The 20,223-nt window shown below is 36.9% G+C and overlaps 1 protein-coding gene across 1 annotated transcript; it reads left to right on the top strand.

Moving 5' to 3' along the window:
- Positions 1-3,491: 3,491 nt before the first annotated feature.
- On the top strand, positions 3,492-8,088 carry LOC113307607 (geranylgeranyl transferase type-2 subunit beta 1-like). Its single transcript, XM_026556060.1, has 10 exons — positions 3,492-3,609; positions 5,734-5,789; positions 5,878-6,028; positions 6,226-6,342; positions 6,435-6,501; positions 6,607-6,755; positions 6,925-7,058; positions 7,143-7,241; positions 7,346-7,421; positions 7,751-8,088. The coding sequence occupies exons 2-10, from the start codon at positions 5,736-5,738 to the stop codon at positions 7,855-7,857; spliced, it is 954 nt and encodes a 317-aa protein (XP_026411845.1). The 5' UTR covers positions 3,492-3,609; positions 5,734-5,735; the 3' UTR covers positions 7,858-8,088.
- Positions 8,089-20,223: the final 12,135 nt, after the last annotated feature.

The raw sequence follows: 20,223 nt of genomic DNA on the forward strand, positions 1-20,223 counted from the left end.
AATTTACATAATAAAATATAAAATTGAAGGGACGAATGTAATGAAATCTTGTATTAGGAAATACTCGAGGATAGAAATTTAGGAACAACATAATCATTTCGAGTAAAATTGAACACTTACACAATTTAGAAACATGACAGAATCACTCATGCACGCATGTTAAACCAAGTTTAATGGAAACAATTTTAATTGGGCTTAAGCTGAAACAAAATGAAATTTACAACCTATATTATGCTAGTTTAGAGAGTTTATGGATTTAATTATGCCCCCTTGTTCAGGAATGGAGCTCAATAAAGGTTTCTGTAATTTCTAGCCACAAGTCTCAGTTCAATTTCAATCCGAATAACAGACAACGAAGACTTATAAATTTCGTTTACTATTATGTGCACATACAAAGTTTCGTTAATTAAGAAATATGCCCATTAGTTTGGTTTTCCTAATACAAAGTTTAGGTACAGTTTAAAAAGTTATTTCTCATTTTAATTAAGTTAAAAATCCAGTAGTAGTTTTGGTGACTTATCGAAGTAAAACCTATTTTTTCTGAAGTGATTATATTTATTGTTCTTGCTTTTGAAGGTGTTTGTATACCAAAAGACGAGAGGATTAGGTTGATTCATTTAATGTGCGTGAGGTGTTTCACTAAGGGTAACTATATCCGACTCATAGAAATATATAAAACTGGGCCTAGTTAACAAGTTAACCATGGTTATTACGCTTCTGGGATCCATTTTTTCTCTCCCTTTAACAAAAGTCTTTATATAAATTGTTAATATCATACTTTAACCAGGACCAAGATAACTAAAAATTCATATATATTGACTACCATTACATCACATAACGTCGCCATCATAATCGCCACATATTTGATCAATAATGATTACCAAATTAACAAGTTGTAATAAGTAGTTGATAGTATATGTTATTCATGGTTCAAAGATAAATAAATTGACATTTTATTTATCATTAGATTGCATTATATTCGTACATTTGATCATTGGTCATGATCAAAACCTATTAATTAAAGGAAATTATTAATAAAGTAAGAACTAAATAATAAGTTGCAGGCTGAACTTTCTTCTGTTCGGGTAATTTCATACGCATCACAGTAGTAAGATTATTTGTCATTGATACAAAGTTATCAATGTCCTGAAGAGGTGCGGTAACTATTTTCACATCCTTTTCGATCTGCTTATCTTCAGAGAAAAAGGCAATTGATAAAAAAACAGGGGTTAGAGAAATTAAACAGAGAACACGGGATGGTTTAATATCAAAAGACAATTGACAAAGAATTTATATTATAAAATATAAAATTGAAAGGAAGAATGTAATGAAATCTTATATTAGGAAATACTCGAGGAAAGAAATTTAGGAACAACGTAATCTTGTTGATAGTCGTTTCAAGTAAAATTGAGCACTTTACACAATTTAGAAACATGAAAGAACCACACATGCAAGCATGTTAAACCGAATTTATTGGAAACAATTTTATTTAGGCTTAAGCTATACTAGTTTAGGGGCTTCCGAATTAGTTATGCCCCCTTGTTCAGGGATGGAGATCAATAAAAGTTTCTTCAATTTCTAACCATAAGTCTCAGTTCAATTCAAATCCGAATAACAAATAACAGAGACTTACAAATTTTGTGTACTATTAGGTGCCCATACAAAGTTTCCTTAATTAAGAAATACTCATAAGTTTGGTTTGCCTAATAGAAAGTTTAGGTACATTTTAAAAAGTTACTTACTCTGTCCCATTATTAATTGACCTAGTAGTACAATTTAAAAATGATTTATCTCTCAAACTATACCACGGATATTCGTAAATTTCATATCATTGAAAAGTATTTTAAAGCACCTACGTAACGAATATAAACATGAGTATCAAATAATATAAAATCAACTATTAAGGCGACAAAATCTAAAAATAAATAGGTCAATTAATAGTGGGACAGAGAGAGTATTTCTTAATTTAATTAAGCTGAAAATCCAGTAGTAGTTTGGGATGATTTCTCGAAGCAAAACCTATTTTTTTTTGAAGTGATTATGTTTTTTTTTCTTTTAAAGGCGTTTGTATACTAAAAGAAGAAGTCAATTTCAGAATTTATTAGCAAAACAATTTTATAAGTTAACTTTCTTGCTTCTAAAAATCATTTTTAAAATTTATTAAACCCAAATTCTAACTTCTTTTTTATTTTGGCTTCTAAAAGTCGAAAGACTCACTCTAAAGATGAATCTAAAATAATGTTTTGAAACCAGAACCATGACTTCATTCCAGTAGTTGGAAGCAAAAACATTTTGCTTCATAAAAAATTGGCTATTTTGTTTCTATAATTTATTTTGAAGTTGTGTCTCCAAGCTAACTCCTGATTTTTTTGCTTCTAGAAATCAGAAGAGTTGTTTCTACATATGAATCGAAAACAGTGTCTGGAAACCAAAACTAAAAATTCATTCCACAAGTCAGGACCAAAAACATTTTGCTTCATAAAAATAACTTTTTTTATCTCTTTAAAAGTTATTTGAAATTTGTATTCTCAAACTAACTTCTCATTTCTCTTACTTTCAGAAATCCAGAAATAACTTCTTAACTAGTATCAAATCACCCTCTAAAAATCAAAGCTAAACTTCTTAACTAGTATTGAATCACCCTCTAAAAATCAAAGCTAAAACCAATAACCCTCTAAAATTTTTACTTTCTGAAGTCGAGAAATGCCGATATCACTATAGTACAGTGGTAAAGATACTAGGTGATGACAACTAGGGGTGGGACTTGGGTTGGTTGGACGGGTTAGAAGGCTTGGACGAGGCAGACCCAAGCTAGGAATCCTGTGTCCAGATTGCCCATCTAACCCGTGGAACCCATGGAGGTACTTCCCAAGTCCGCCCAAATTATGTCCCTCTGGTTTCCCGGATTCCTCGGGTTGGCCCAAGTTTCGCTAGACAAACAATTCCTTAACATGACAATGACAAATTTTAATAATAATAAGATTCAACTACTCCATTTACCTTAAATTTTCAAATAACGGAAGATTATTTACAATAATATTTTCTTTTTTCATATTGAATGATTAATGAGATTGATATAATTTATATTTTCATTATTATATTTGAATATATTATCTAAAATTACTCTAAATAGATAATAATATCAATTACAAAAATAGTTTTACATCGTTATATCATAGTTCTTCGGGTTGGACGGGTTGTTTGGGTTAAAAATATTTGTGCCTATGCTTGCCCAAATTTAACTCGGGTTTATAAAATTTATGTCCAATTGCCCAAAATTTTAAAATACGTTGCCCATATCCGTCTAACGTTTGGGTTGGATGGGTTAACCCAACCCAAATCCCACCCCTAATGACAACAACGACTTTGAGTTCCAAACTCGTCCACACCAAATTCTTTACTTATAACAAAAATAAAAATTCTTTACGGTAAAAAAATAAAATAAAGTCTAGTATCTAGTATCTAATCACCCTCTAAAAATTAAAATCAAAGATAAAAACATTAAAACCAAACATAACTCTCTTCTTTTCTTACTTACACACGACGTAATACGCTCCTTATTCCCAACAAATCAACTTTAACACTGCTTCTTCTTCGTGCTTGATTCAGGTATGACTTGTAATCCAATTTCATCTGATTATCTTTGTTTTTTTTAATTCCCTATCTCAAATCTGAAATAATTAAGATCAATATTTGCTAAGAGAAGAGTTCAAATCTAGGTCTTCACTATTGATTGGTGTGGATTAACTACTATGTTGTAAATTAGGTTACGATTTTGGGCGTCATGCTGGTACGGATGATTATACAGTTTACTAACTTTAATCGAGTGGCAAGCCATTAATATGCCTCTCTATAATTTCGTAAGGATTTTGTATGCATAGTAGATCCACTTGCGTTTGGTACAAAAACAGCTATTTATTGAGTGTGCTGACATTGTGTTTGTGAAATTGCTCAAGTGAAAAAAAATACTAAGGAAATAAAGTTACTCTTATGTCTTAATTCAGACCTTTCAAGTAAGATACAACCAAGTAGCTGAGGTCTTGGATGGAATTTCACTTGATTTACTCAGTTTTCAGGAAAAAATTTGTTGGAGTTTGAACTAAACTTAAGCAACACAGTAAGACGAAGTCTTAGGACTTAGTTGTGAGTTAACAATGTGTGAGTAGTACTCGTACATATTAGTGTTCACTGAGTTGTTATTTAGGGGTTGTGTATGGTTCGATCATTAGTTGTTAGAGTTAGTGGTGACAGTGAGGAATGGAAGTCCTAGTCTTTAGGGAAGTTTAGCATTGCTATAGTGCCTATTCGTTAGAAACCAGTTGAGTTTTGTAGCCTCAAAGGTGTGTCTTTGCTATTGATTTAAGAAATTGCTAAAAATGTTTACAGAAATGTAGTCTCTGCGAGATATTGCTCATTCCTCTCTACTCTCTCTCTATGCCAAATACTACATTTGGTGTTATTTTGTGTGAAGAGAAGAAGCTAAAAGTTCGATTCGTTTCCGCTGTTGTTGTAAGTTGTATACCTTGTTATGTTCTAAGGTTGTGTGAGGAGTTATCGGTTGTGTGAGAACTTGTATTTCCCCAAAGAAGTTTTGGTGTGACGCGTTTTTTGAAGATTGTTAGAAGAAATTCCTTGACTAAAGTAGGAATTTGGTTTCATGTCATGAAACAAGCAGATGAAACGAGCCGCAGCTCTTGCTTGTTGACAAAGTGAAGTCTGTTAAGCATGCTACCAGATGCATTATGGACAGCCAAAGTGAAGTCTGTGCAGGTGGAGTTTGAGACTTCGTAAAAGAATCCTAATGTAAAGCAGTTAAGCAAGCCGGGTAAAAAAATACAGAGTTTTGATTAGTTTGTCTGTTCATTCTATTTCTTACATTTGAAGTCAATTATCTGGTTATAATGAATGCATCGTAAGATTGTGGATGCTTTTATTGTAATTGGCTATAAGTAAGAGACAAGTGACTTGGTGGATTAAGTCACCTTATACACTAACCTGTTTAGGTGGCTTGCTGTGTTATGAGATTTCTTTAGACCACTAACAGGTTGAAGCCAGGTGTAACAGTAGAGCAAGTTCAACCAGGTGCTCATCGTTGCTAAGTGAATAAGTGAAGTTTGATGCTTTGTGAAAGAAACCCAAGGTGATTCCAGCAACTGAGTTAATGCCGTACTAATAGTTGAAGCCGTGATTAACAGCAACCGCAGGAAGTGTTGCAGCTGCGCAAGTTATGTGGTAGAAGAATTTATTCTTTCCTAGTTTGAGTAGTTTAAGTTTAAGGGAGGATGTTGGAGTTTGAGCTAAGCTCAAACTACACAGTAAGACGAAGTCGTGAGTAATACTCGCACATATTACTGTTCACTGAGTTGTTATTTAGGGGCTGTGTATGGCTTGATCATAAGTTGTTAGAGTTAGTGGTGACAGTGAGGAATGGAAGTCCTAGTCTTTAGGGAAGTTTAGCATTGCTATAGTGCCTATTCTTTAGGAGCCAGTTGAGTTTTGTAGCCTATAAAGGTATGTCTTTGCTATTAATGAAATTGCTAAAAGTGTTAACAGAAATGTAGTCTCTGAGAGTTATTTGTTCATTCCTCTCTACTCTCTCTCTCTATGCCACAAATCCTACAAAAATTCCTTCATGGAAAGGATATCTGAATAGTTGTTTACTGTCATTTTAGTTTAAGAGCGAAAATCTTGTGAAACGATTATCTGATGGGTGGTATTTATATGATTTGATAGATATGGGGGAACTGGCAGCGGAGAAACATGTGCAATATATTATATCAATCGAGAAGGTTTGGGATTCTGAATGATTATGTGTTTGCTGCTTTGGAATTTGTTGTTGTAATCAGCTTTGATATTTTGCTTTTAATTGTATTTTAGAAAAAGGATACTTTTGAAGCTGTGGTGATGGAGCACCTGAGAATGAGCGGTGCATATTGGGGTTTGACCACTCTTGATCTCCTGGGAAAGCTTGGAGCTGTGGATAAAGATGAGATTGTTTCGTGGGTTATGCAGTGCCAGCACGAATCTGGTTAGTGAGCTAATCTGTTCATTGCTTAGGGTACCCTAGAATTGGCTGTATTAGTCCTAAATGCCAAGAATGGACCTGAATTTAAGATTATCCGGAATTTATCTGTTTATATATGAGCCCAATCTACTGTGCCTTAGTTGCACTCAATTTAACAGTATGCCAAAAAGTATGTTTTATTCTCCATTTCTCTTGTGCAGGTGGCTTTGCTGGTAATATTGGCCATGATCCCCACATGCTCTACACGCTTAGCGCAGTGCAAGTTTTGGCTCTCCTCGACAAGCTCGATGTTCTGGACGTTGATAAAATATCAAGCTGTATCCTTTTGTAGTATATTAACTGCTTTGAATGTTTCTTCAAAGAGGTATCAGATCCATTCATTTCTTGATTTCCTTAATTTTAAGGTCAGACATCGCCGGACTTCAGAATCAAGATGGATCGTTTGCAGGAGACATTTGGGGTGAAATTGATACCCGGTGCATTCCTCCTTCCTAATTCCTCTTTGATTTGTGAGTTCTAGTTAGCATGATAAAAAAAAATGAAACATTTGGTTTCTGATGATCATTTTTCCTTGAATTTAGGTTTTCGTATATCGCAATTTCATGTCTCTCACTATTGCATCGTTTGGATAAAATCAATGTGGAAATGGCTGTTGAATACATTGTGAGCTGTAAGAATTTGGATGGTGGATTTGGGTGCACACCTGGTGGGGAGTCTCATGCAGGGCAGAGTATGTAATTTACGTTAAATTTGTGTTTCAGTTGTAAGAAAATTTTCTTGGCAGTAGTTTATGGATCGGAAAAGAATAGTTTTCCATCAGAGACATCATAGGTTCCACATGTTTGCATTTGTTAGGCTTTCAGTTCAGTGATCCTAGGGTGTTGCGAATGTGTTTGCAGTTTTTTGCTGTGTGGGTGCACTTGCTATAGCAGGTTCCTTACACCACGTTGACAAAGACCTTCTTGGATGGTGGTTATGTGAAAGGCAAGTTAAATCTGGAGGTCTAAATGGACGACCCGAGAAGCTTCCCGATGTAAGTCTTCTAATTACTTTATTTTTCTATATTTAGTTTTCATGTCTTTATATCCCGAGAATGATTTTCATCCATTTTTTTCAGGTTTGCTACTCTTGGTGGGTTCTTTCTAGCCTAATTCTCATTGATAGAGTGCATTGGATAGACAAAGACAAGCTTGCTAAATTCATTCTAGATTGTCAGGTGCCTACCTCAGTTTCTCATCAGGCTTCTTATCTCGATTTCTGTATGATATTCTCATTTGGCAATGTTCTAAGTAGTGTTTCAATATATGTTCAAAATTGTAGGATAAAGAGAATGGAGGAATATCTGATAGGCCAGATGATGCTGTTGATGTCTTCCATACATATTTTGGTGTGGCAGGTAAATTTGACCTCTCCCTTTGCTGTTATTCGCCCTTTTATGATTACCCAGTAGCGCAAAGATCACAAAATAAAATTTGGAGAATAACATCTCCCTTGACGGCTTGACTCACTGTTTGCGTAAATCCAGGGGATATATATATATATGTATATATATATATATATATAATTGTTTTATTTCGCTGAAACACAGTCCATTCCTAGCCCACAAAATATTTCTAGCAGACTGCGTTACTAGCATCTACTGTAAACCATGGCTAAACTGATTCGTTTTCTTTATTATAATTGTCGAACTTGTTTCTAATCTTTTCTTGTACCTTGGTGATGCAGGTCTTTCGCTTCTTGAGTATGCTGATATAAAACCGATAGATCCAGCCTATGCTTTACCTGTTGATGTTGTAAATAGGATCTTCTTAAACAAAAAGGACTCAGCCTAACAAGCAAACCCTGTATTGACAACTTCCAACTTCCAAATAGGATTTTCAATTTGGCGTAGCTTAGTATTGTCTCCCAGTTCAAGTTTAGATGATTAAAAGAAAACTAGTGCAAGTTGTATGTTTCCAGTCAAGTTGATAATCCTACGTCTTTCTCCTTTCTTCTTGGACCGAGGTTGGATCTTGTAGCTGTCGGGTACAACATGTAGTGACATTTTCGAGCCACCAGTCCCATGAATTTTGTGTGAAACAGCAAAATAAGCAAAAAAAAAAAAAAAAAAAAAAGAAAAGAAAAAGGCTGCAGAATTTTAATGTGGTTGAGCCATGTGTGCTTACATCCACTTAGGTTCATAATTTCCCAATTTTTCGGTATACAACAACTTCAATCTCCAAACTTAAATTTGCCATCAAAATCCAAACACATAAAAATACACAACCCACACAAAATCAAAGTAAATCTCTTTTCTTTTTTTTTTCTTTCTTTCTTTTGTTGGTTCAACATTATGTACCACGGGACCTCTTTCGTTCAGACCGTACCTTCTGCGATGAACTCCGACTGTATTTCAAGATATTCGATTTACTTCTCGATAACCCATTGGTCGTAACATCAAGAAAGAAATAATCCCCTTTGCTGCCGTTATCTCCTTCAACACCTTGATGTCCGTCAAATTCATCCAGACCAATCAACTTCTCGATCGAAACATCGTTACTCGGCACTATACAATCACTTTCTTCTGATAAGCCACCAAAAAACGGATTGTTCTCATTAATTATCTCAAGTAACTTGCTCTTCATTTTGTTCTCAGCTTTCGTTTTTCCCTCCAATTGAGCTGCACTTACTTCTGACTTTGATCTGCTTAAAATCTTTTTCTTTGGCTCGTCGACTTTTACCTCAGTTTTTCTTTTCTTGAAGCTAAATCTTACTGATGAATTTGACCGAGCTAAGCCACTAGTACCTTGAACCTTACCTCCATTTCTTCTCGGCGTAATAACAAGATCACCATTTTTCCTAGGAGTGATGACTATTTTACCATTTGCTTGAGGCGAGATAACAATCTCACCATTCTTATGTGGTGAAATGACAATCTCGCTGTTTTTGCGTGGAGATGATATGACAATATCACCGTTCTTGCGCGGCGAAAGAACAATAAGATCCCATTTGTCGCTGGAAGACCAATCGAGTTTGCGCTCAGAAGGCCAGAAGAGAGGTCCATCGGTGTCGACTTCATGTATATCATTAGCAGTCTTCGATAACTTCTCATTAGAATTCAGTACATGGCTCAATATGTCATTTGAATTACCAACTTGCACCAAGTCATTTGTGCTGCTTTTAGGTGAGTTCACTAACCAAACAACAATTTCATCCTTGTCTGTTGACGCCCCTTCTTTCCCTTGCAAAACAAGATTTTCTGACGATTCATGAAGGACCAAGCATGCATCTTCAATAGGGTTTATTTTAGACCCGTCAACAGACAAAAAGAAACTAGTAGAATCTGCTGATATCGAGTCGATATCACTAGTATCGTAAAACAAATCAAATGATGATTGATTAGTAAAGAAACTATAAGATGGGTGTTAGTCCTCAACGGAGTTGGGGGAGTTGGGTGTAGTTGTGTTTTTTCCCGTTAGTCGTGAGGGAGTTCGAGTGAGTCTCTCAAAATCCCCGTTAGTCGTGGGAGAGTTTAGAAGAGTCTCCCCAACTCCCTAGAAAACCCCGTTAGTCGTGGGGGAGTTTGAAAGAAACTCTTAAACTCCCTGTTAGTGGTAAAAATTAGAATGATAGGGAGTTTGTTTTTTTTGGGAGTTCTAGGGAGTTATTTTTCCCTCACTCCAAATCGCTCAAAAAAGTAGAGATTTTGGGAGAGTCTCTCAAACTCCCTACACTCAACACACCAAACTCTCTCAAACTCCCTATACTCTCTTACACTCCCTCCAAATCTCCAAGATTTAAAATACATTATACTCCCTCCAACTCACTCGTGGACTAACCCCATGAAAGTATCTGATGAGTCACACATTGACATAACCTGGTCATTGTCACCCGAAATCAGTTGTTTACGTATTCTTTTACGTCGCGGATTGATATCATCGTCGTCGTCATCGTCATCGTTTTCATCTTGACCATCTTCACTTTGTGTTTTGTTGCTTAGAAGATTGAGGATGATTGAACTCTTCCCACGTCTTAATCTAATTGATTGTTTTCCAAACCTTGATGATCTTCTTAATGAACGGGGGTGTCGTTCGTCGAATTTCTTGTGTGAAGATACAGGTATTGGAGATGAAACCTTGACAAATTCAGTACTAGTAGTAGTTGATGATGATGAGTTTTCTTTGGATGATCTTGGAATGGTCATGATATATTGGGGGAGGAAATTTGGTAAAATGGGGTTTTGTGGTGACAGTTGTTTGTTCAATGAAATATGATATACAAAGATAGCTTTATATCACAAATATTGTAATTTAAAATGGTAAAAGTTGAGAAAAGAATTTTTAAAATGCTATAAAAATAATTTTTTGATTCTTTTATTTATTCTTCTGCATTTTTTCTAGTGAGTGAGTATTGTTTGGAAGCATGGAAGGGGGAATGAGGCAAGCATGTCATTAGATTGAAAACTTCAAACCTTCAAAGAGGTCTTACCTAGACACTGTACTTGCATTGCATAAGTCATTGGAAAAATTGAGGAATGAACAGGGTTGAGAAAGTTTAAAGAAATATTCCAAAAATGCTGGCGGACAGCTCCTTAAATTAGTATGTGTTAGATTTTATCTTAAACCCTAGCCTAAAAGCCATGTGAACTCATTATTCAGTAGAAAATATGATGAGAAACTCCACCGTACAACTCAGAATTATAGCTCTAGTTTAAGTTTTAGTATTATAGTGCAAAATTAGTGATTATTTTTTCTTTCCGGCAAAACAAAAGCAGAGTAAACTCTTGGAATGTTCTATCTTGATTTCATTGAAATTTTAACTAAACCACTACCCATTTCCTTATAAACATACCCACCACCTCTCAAATTAGTCAAAAGTAGTGACTCCATTTCTAATTCTTTATAGCGCGTTTGGATATTAGAGGCAGAAGTGTTTCTGCTTCTGAACTTCTAGAAGTTGCTTCGGAGAAGTTGAAAAGTTAGTTTAACAACTACCTAACTTATAAGTTGAAAAACAAATAAGCAAGTTTGGCTCGTTCACAAGTTGGAAGTCAAAATATCATTGTTATGTTTACAAGAAAATTCAGAAATATACATTCTTTCAACAACAAAGAACTAGTACAAGCTTGTCGTCGTAATAACTTCTTATAAAGCTCGGTACTCATCTCCCTCATCACCATCGTCTCCTTCAGCAGACTCGGCACCAACCTCCTCATAATCCTTCTCAAGAGCAGCAAGATCCTCACGAGCTTCATAAAATTCTCCTTCTTCCATACCCTCGCCAACATACCAGTGACAAATTTGTGTTCAATGTGAGAGAAGACCTGAGCAACACTGGTGGAGCTCAGGGCCGGTCCTGAGATTTTTTTTGCCCCAAAACAGACCCAAAATATGTTGCCCTGTTGTAAGTTTTGTGGCTTCGTTTCCGTACTAAAAAGCTAAAATACTAATCAACATTTGATCATCGATGATCCATGGTCAATTAATATCATAATCGAAATGGAAAAACATGAGATGGCGTCCAAATTTTCGCATAAGAAGGTGGAAAAAGAACCCCAAAGGCCAAACATATAATAATAGCTCGTAATCTTGAGTACCTATAGTATGTTGTGTGTCTCTGACTCTCTGGAGTAAGAATTGCGGGAAAGTTTTGAACTATATATAGCTAGATCTTATCATCCTAAGAAACCGTGCGATATGTCGACATGTAGACTAAGTAGAAATTGATTTTGAATAACTAAATCGAACCAAAATCCCCGAAAAAGTAGAAATGGAGTTGCATCCCTGAAAAATAAAATTTCTACTGAATCTATATCGGATTCAGTTACAAAATTTAACAACTCACATATACATAACGGCACTATATATTACCCTAAACCCTAAAACTTAGTGAGATTGGCGGAGATCAATTTTTTTGAATGGAAAACATCCGGAAATTTTAACAATCCACTTAAGTTGATTCCTAATCAACTGAAAAAACTACTTTTTCATCTTAGATCTTCATACTAGTTCCAATTCTTTTGATAGTTACTATGGTACACATTCCTATTTTGTTGTCCCCATAAAAGCATCTCCAATGGAGTATGGATATCTAAAAATATTGATGACATGTAAGAATCTGGAGACTCCCGGAGAAAAAAACTTCTCCAACCGTGATTGTATGATTAATATTTTGGATGACCCGGAGTTTCGAGTTTGGGTGAGAGTATCTACTTTTAGAAACTCTCCTGCATACCCACGTCACCAATTGCCCTATTTTTTTTTTTAATTATTTTTCGGATTTGTTTTCCGAATATTTGTTTTCGGTCGTCTTCTTTTTTTCTCCCCCTTTCTTCCATTAACAAAAAAAAATAAAAAAAAGTGCTTCCTCCGAAGATTGCAGTCCATAGCAGCTATTTGGGGTTTTTTCTTCAGTCTGTGTATGTGATTTCAACGGAATTAAGGTATTTTTTTCTTACTTCATCTCTTGTCTGGTTTTAGCATTTTGGGTGTGAGAGTTCTCGAGGAATCAATAGCTAGGTTTTAATCTTGATTTGAGATCCTATGCTCTGACTGCATTAGCGAGAAGGTTTATACTGTCGGAGTGGTAGGGCGTAGTGGATTGGTTCTTTCTTCACATCAGTAAGGTTAATTAAAAGAAAAAAATTCTATGGTTAGCAAATCTTCCCACATACAAAGTTTATCAATCTTTTGAACATCTCCCTCATTAGACTTCACAGTGGTATATATCAACTGGATTATTGCTGCAACAGCAGTGAAGGCCGACGATGAAAGGAAACTGCTTTTTAATAAAATGATACTGAAATTGATCGATTGCAATCGGAGTTCTACAAAGCAGGTGGCATATTGTTAAGGGACCGGCTCGTATGTGGAAAGCAAAAGATCTTGGAAAAATTATGAAAACATGTATCATCCTACATAACATGATTATCGAAAATGAGCGAGACCAAGGGATCGATCCACAAGATTGGGAGCCTCATATAAATGAAAGGGTTGAGCATTCTGCTAACTTACAACATGACACTACATTTCTGGTTTCAAGGATGATTATGCGAATGAAAAGGGTCAGGAACCCTGAGCTACACATGGAATTACAGAAAGACCTCATCAATCACTTGTGGAGTATACGCGAAGATTGTTCGAATTAGACTCTTCCTCGTTCTAACTGGAAGGAGACAAGTGCATGGATGATTAGAGAATGATGACAAGAAGAGGACTGGAATTGATTCCTGAAGATCGTGGACGGGTTCCAATTTTAGAGTACCAAAGTTTTTAATTATTTAGCTTTTATCTTCGGTTTTTTAGTACAACAATGTTAATTCAAATAAAAGTTTCAAGTACAGGATTATACGAATTCTGTATTGGATTTTTTTGTTTCGCAATTGAAATGACTTGCTTAATTTCTTTTGTATTAGGAAAGGGTTTAAAGTTGTAATGACAACTAGTATCTCATCAGATGTTCATGTTGGTTATTGTTCCTGGGCATGACATTATGGCACCCTTACAACCAAAGAGAGAAAAGACACTTACAAGCACTAACAGCAATTGGTCACAGTAATCTGCTGCAGCTACTGTATAAGTTTTGAATTTTAACAATTCTATCCTATCATGTCATGTTAACTGGTGTATTCAGTATATATCATAAAAATTAAGTGAGGCAATGCATAATTTAAACAACACTTTCTCCATACCTCACAATTACTTGTAGCTCATTTTAACTTAAATGTTCAAAACCAAACCGAACTGCTAACACTATTTTTTATTGCATGTAGAAAAAATACCAATGATATCTAGCTAAACTGAAATATGTAAATCATCTAAATCAATCATCACGTTGTTTCCCACCTCATTCCCGAATAGTCCTTCTTTCTCCCATTCTTTCAAGATCCGAGCTTGCCTCTTTTTTAATGCATCACGCAACATTGGTTGAAGCTTGTTAAGATCAGTATCCAGAATTCTCTCATCATCTTTTCGTTTTTCCATCTTTTCCTTCAAAGCTTGAGCTCTTTGTTTCAACTCCAAATCCTTCTTAAGCATTTCATCCCTCAGCTTCATATTTTGCTCGTTCAAAGTATTTTGTTTTTCGAGACTGCTTTGAAAACTGGTAAACATACTTATCATGGTTTTTTGATCATGCAACATATCTTTACTTTTCTTTCTCCCTGGGCCTCGCGGAACACCATCGCTGTCGTCATCGTCATTTTCACTTGGAAGAACACCCACACCAGTACAAATGTTTCCAGCTGCTGATTAAGTTCCATCTGATTTATCATTAGTTACCTTTTGTTTCTTTGAAGATCTAGTCATCGTAAGTTGTTGTGAGCACCATTTTGGATTTTCCTTCAGGATTTCCCAACAATGTTCAAATTTAAATGCTGATCCCGAATCATCCATTTCTTGGTAGACTCTCCTTGCTTCTTTTCTCTACATGTTATCAACAAATACAAATTAATGTATGTTATAGTATGGATATAAGAATGAATAGATAGTGCGTTATGATATTAGGAATTAAACATCCTACTGAACATAAAATTCTTAATCAATAGAAAATATCAATTCATATAACTAAAATGGAATCATACTATATCTGTAAGTCCACTTGGTGGTGCCTTCTCTAGTCCTTCGTATATTCCATGAAATTTGGTGACGCATGCTTGTATAGCTTGCCAATGGTTTTTTAAACCACTGATTCCCCGTTTTTCATCATGATTCACCAACTTGGTCTTCCAAACATCTAAAATATTTTCCCACATTCTATCACGCTTTTGCTCAGTTCCTACTATTGCATCACAAGTAACATAAAGATACGCCCTCGTTAAAGCAACATCTTCTTCAATTGTCCAATTAGTGTTACGACGGCGTTCAGATGACTGCTTCGGCTCAGTATTATTCGCATTCTTTGTTGTTTTACCTTTTCTTTTAGATGCTTTCGGAGGATTAGATGTTTGGGTACCGGGAGAAATGGGAGCTTGCATAACTCCCTGTAACGGTGCAGGGGATCCACTAGCAATATTGGGACCAAATGGTATCATATGAGCATTCAAATGATTTTGATATGAAAATCCAGATTCATAAAATTGTTGAGGGGTAGGAATCGGTGCATTCACTCTTTGTAAACCATAATGGGTATGAAATGGTTGGGAAGGGTTAAAATGATTTGAATGCATAATCAGGTTAGCATAAGGAGTTTGTAAATTCGTTTTTGGACCTTCAGAAAGGGACTACTCAACATAGTTGTCTGCGTTGATCACATCAGATTGTTGGGGTTCAAACACATGGTTGTTTTCGGAATCCATCAAAAAAGATAGTAACTAAGCTGCAGTGAAGGATATCACAAATCATGATTAATATATAACAAAATCAAAGGTTTTGTTTTTTTTCTTTTTCCTTCTAAAAGTTGAACTCACCACATGCTTATTATGTTAACAGTGAAATCCAAAAATATCAAAGCATAAGCAAGTTTACATCAAACCTAAATATAAATATTGAATCATGATAATAATAACAAGTAACAAATTAATCAACGAATGGTACTATTACTATCTCTGGCTCTCCGATTAGAATACAGTTCATGCAAATCAATCAATAAAATTCAGAAGAAGGTAATATAGGCGTACCTTTTATGGAGAAGATGTATGACTTTGCAACAGTAACCCTAATATGCTAAAACGTGACGCTAGATTTTGAGATATATAATCAAAATAGATCCAGGAAGTTACTTATATTTTGGGGCGGGACTTTTCAATATTTTTATTTTGGCGGAACCATTTGCCTCCAAAACAAAAAAAACAGTTCGCTCCAAAAGAATTCGTCAATTTTTTTTTATTTGATTTCTTTTTTCTTTTAGGATAAATGCCATCCGGATACATATCTCAAATATCCGAACTCCACTGGAGTTGGTTTTCAAATCCATAAATATGTATCTTACATTTTTGTGGGCCATACGTCTAAAATCGGTTTTTTTGTTTGTCCACTTGGGATACATATCCATACTCTATTGGAGATGCTCTTAGGGCTGATTTGTGCTTGGCGACTAGTGGTTGGGAAGTGCTCGACTCATTAGGTCCCTTAGCAGCTGCAAGTGTTGTAAGTTTCTATATAGTATCTGTGATTTTAGTCAGAAGAATTTGTGAACTGAACTTAGGAGCTTAGAAAATTTCTATGAACTGAATTTGGGAACTTGGGAACTTATGTATTCCCTTAGAATTTGGTACTTAACATGAAGTGGTTGAATGTGATATATATTGATTGTTGAATGTGGATGATGGATGGAATGAAATTAAGTTGGACGCAGGTTAATTGAAATTCCGGCTTATTTCCGGCAGAAAATGGACTGCCGGTCAATACTGACCTAGTCAATGTTGGTCAGTATTGACTAATTTTGACTAGGTCAATGTTGACTGGCAGTAACTTTTTTGCTGTTACAAAAAAGTTCGTAATGGCTTGAAGCTGTTTCAAATTTCCACGTAGTAACGGCTCCCGCATGTTACTAATGTGCCACGGAGTAAGGGCTGGAAATTCGTAACGGCTCATACCTGTTACGAGGGCCGGTACAACCCAAATTCGTAACGGCCGCAAAGCCATTACGAAAAATGTAACGCCCCGTTTTGTAACAGGATGCAGCCGTTACAACCCATTTTAGTAACGGCTCATTGTTGTTACTAATCCCAGAATTTGGTGTAGCGCGTGACCCTTGAAAAGCATCACGCCCATCGTGTTTCGAGCAAACGTTCATGGCTCCATGACCACGCCGTGAGCAAACCGATTAGGTAAGGATAGAGTGGGCCCGCCAATGTCTATATTGGCGCCTCCTTAATCGTTCATAGTGCGATCTAAGTCGTCCAATCAGGCTGGTGAAGTTGGACGGTCGCGATCGTTTTAAGACTGTGTTGAACAGTCTTGTTCATCCGAGCTTTCCCAAAACAACACGGCCACCCTATTTTTAGGGCCGGCGTTCGGCGGGCGTCGGGAGTGTATTGTGGTGTTCGACCGGCTAGGTCATAAGCGGGCCCGCCGGTGGTCATCACAATGATCGCCTACTCCTGTTAAGGTCCGTCTAGGATGGTTAAATAATGCGGCCAACTTGCGTGGTCGTGATCGTTTCTGATACTGATTCGGACAGTCCAGATTTCCCTTAGGGAATTTAAATACGTTCGATCGAGCTGAAAACGATCAATTCGAGATTCTCTTCGTCAGAGAGCGATGTAGCCTGTACGGGCATTTCATACATGTCTCGAAATCGGCACTTGGAGATTCATGTTACTCTGCTGAGAGTGAACACTCAGTCGTCATGTCATGCTAATAACGAGAGTTCGGCGAGGAACAACATAGGAAATACAAGCCAAATCATGCATTAATTAATAATGCTAAAATTCACAGAATAATTGGGATCGTTGCTGCATGCACCATTCTGGGTGAATTTCGTGTATTTATTGAATTGCTTCAAATAAATAAAGCGAAGAGGTACTCATTACTTATCAAACAGCTTTACCCTTTGCAGGATGTCAGCGCATTAAATTTGGTTTTACAATTTTAGCCCTGAACTAAAATCCACCATCAACATTAAGTCCCCTGCCTAGTACATAATGGTTGCATTATTGTGGGGTAGGCATTAGATGGTGAGATACACAACGTAAGAAGAAAAGGTAGAGGAAGTTTACCTGGAGGAACTCTGACCGGCTTGGCAATCATCCATGTGGATACGCCGGGCGTGACCATGGCTTTGTTGGGACTGGCTTCCTCCTTTGGGCGTTTGAGCTAGGAAAGGAATCCTGTTTCTATTGGGATTCTCCAATTACTCATGTATAAAAGGGAACCGACCCATTTTCTTCCTTCTTATATTTATTTATTTATTTTTTTCGCTCGACTAGCCTCTCCAGTTCCCAACTCTTGCTGCCGCCGAGCATTGCTGACGCTGCCACCACTGCTGACGTCGCCAGAACTCGCTATCGTCGTCGTCGTTCGTCCGCCAACAAGGTAGGTGCTTCATTGTTTTCTCATTGTTTTTCTTTTTTTTTTTTTGCTTGTTTGAACAAGGGTTTCACATTATTTTGAGATAAGTCTTCCGTTATGGCTATATCAGAATCTTCTCAAGCAGCGATATGCCTTCATGTGATCGCACGTTATTCTTGTGAAAAATCAATGCCATAATGAAACACCACGAACCTGTCTGTGCTCCTGACATGAGGTATGCCTGATTATGTTGGAGTAGACTGCTCAAAATGCTTTCCCTCTTTTCCTCTGCACATATTCTATTCCTACAACGTTTCTCAGAGGATATGAAATGTTTCTTTTAGGGTTTTCTTTCTGGTTTAATCTGGTGGGTAATGATGATTTAGGCTGACTCAGAATTCTGTGTCATGTTTAAGAGGTAAAGAAATTCCTAAAGGGAAATAGTACTTTGATTAATTGAAAATTGAAACCCTAATAATTATGAATGAAAATAGTGCAATCATTTTGTAGGAATTACAAACATTGCGTTAAAGGGAAATTGTTGGGGGAACTACTACGGAGAACACTGGAGGAAAAGGGTAGTACAACTCTTTTAGGTATTGTAGGGCTTGAGCCATCGTGAGTGAATCTTCATGCCCTCAAGCTTGTCGGTGTTGATGATCTTGCAATAACCGCCTAGGATGACGTCTTCCACCAAATACAGTTCATCCTCCTTTGTTGTTGGCAAATCGGATTGGTTAGTCATCTTCACCACCACGTTTCCAACTTGAAATGTGGTCATCTTCACTACCATATATTCGATTTGAAATGGATTCTGGCTTAGTACAATACCCTGATTCTGGGATGCGTTGTCTCTAACCGCTTCCAAGTTTTTGGCAAAACTCTTGAAAGGACCGGCGCCCCACTCACATCTCTTAGTGGTGGTTAGGTTGTCGATTGAAACGAGTCTCCGGGCCTTAGCAGGAAGAGGTTTTACTGCTTGTAAAAAAGGTTGTTCAATGAGACTTACTTGGGCTCAGAACCTTTTAAGGTATGACGACGGTCTTTCTCCAGGAAATTGCGTCACATTTGAAAGTTGTTGATACGACAACAAATAATCTTCAGGATTTGAAGGCTCATTGGAGATTCTCTCAGGTGTTGAAATCGGCAAAGGACACACTCCCAACGTTGCTTTGTTGTCGTGTATCCACGAGCGTCCCAGGACCATATCATAATTCGGGTACTCTTTTACTATGTAAAATTTAGCATACATCACAGCATATCCTACTTTAACTTCAAGGTCAATGTGTCCATAGGCGTCTCTGAATTCTCCATCTGAGCCCCTGATCACGGTTGGGATGCGAATAGCTTCCAGTTTTGAAATCTTTGCGGCTCTCAGAGTCTTGACGGTGATGATGTTGAATTCGGAGGCTGCATCAATCAATGTGATGTCGAACTCGACATCCTTCAAACGAGTGACTGTCAAGAGTCCCTAGTTCCCCTTGCTGGTTGCATCTTCCAGGAAAGACTGAGGTTTCGTTATTTCCCTTTCTAGATACAAACGCCTGCCTGACACAATGAAGAGGGCTGCAAATACGTCTTGACGCTGTGCCTTGGAGAAATACAGGATTTCACATAAATGTTCCATCATAGACTGTACAGTCTTGCGAACAGAATCCCCGGAAATCATGCAACTCCTAATAGGAAGAGGATCCCTATGAACACCTTTGTTTCCTAACTGGAGCTCTCCTGCCTCCACCTTTTCTCTGAAAATGTGTTTCAACTTGTTGCAATCCTTAGTCGGGTGATGGACGAACCTATGGTAACGAAAATATTTGGGATTTTCCATCTCTTCCTCGGTCGGCGGACGTCTGATAGGAGGTAACTTGATCGCATTATCTTGAATCCACGCTTTTAAGAGTTCTATGACTTAATTCATGGGAAACGGTAAGTCCGGCATGGTATCTCCAGCTTTTTGCATAGGATTTTTGCCCGCTCCCTTTCGAGATGAAGTTGTCTGCGCTGGAGCTGCACGCTTGGGTTGCTGCTCTGTTGCTGAAGCTTTTCTTTTTCCTCCTTCGACCACCATGCTTACAGAAGGGCCAGTGTTATATTGCTTGTTGATGAGATGCCTGCTTCCTCGACTCTCACGTGTATCTTCGTTTCGAATAACTCTGGTTCTTTTAAATAATGCTGGGGCTGTTGTGACCGATCGCTTAGCGGCTTCATGGAGCTCAGAAAATGTTTGAAATCCCAGATTCTCTAACAAAGCACGGTATATGAGAACCA

The sequence above is a fragment of the Papaver somniferum genome, chromosome 9 (genome assembly GCF_003573695.1).
Source record: "Papaver somniferum cultivar HN1 chromosome 9, ASM357369v1, whole genome shotgun sequence".
Taxonomy (NCBI): domain Eukaryota; kingdom Viridiplantae; phylum Streptophyta; class Magnoliopsida; order Ranunculales; family Papaveraceae; genus Papaver; species Papaver somniferum.

Excerpts from the sequence above, each read along its gene's own strand:
- LOC113307607 (XM_026556060.1), top strand. The coding sequence starts at position 5,736 with ATGGGGGAACTGGCAGCGGAGAAACATGTGCAATATATTATATCAATC. Across the intron at positions 5,790-5,877 it reads ATATTATATCAATCGAGAAG|AAAAAGGATACTTTTGAAGC; the intron begins GTTTGGGATTCT and ends ATTGTATTTTAG. Across the intron at positions 7,059-7,142 it reads GACCCGAGAAGCTTCCCGAT|GTTTGCTACTCTTGGTGGGT; the intron begins GTAAGTCTTCTA and ends CATTTTTTTCAG.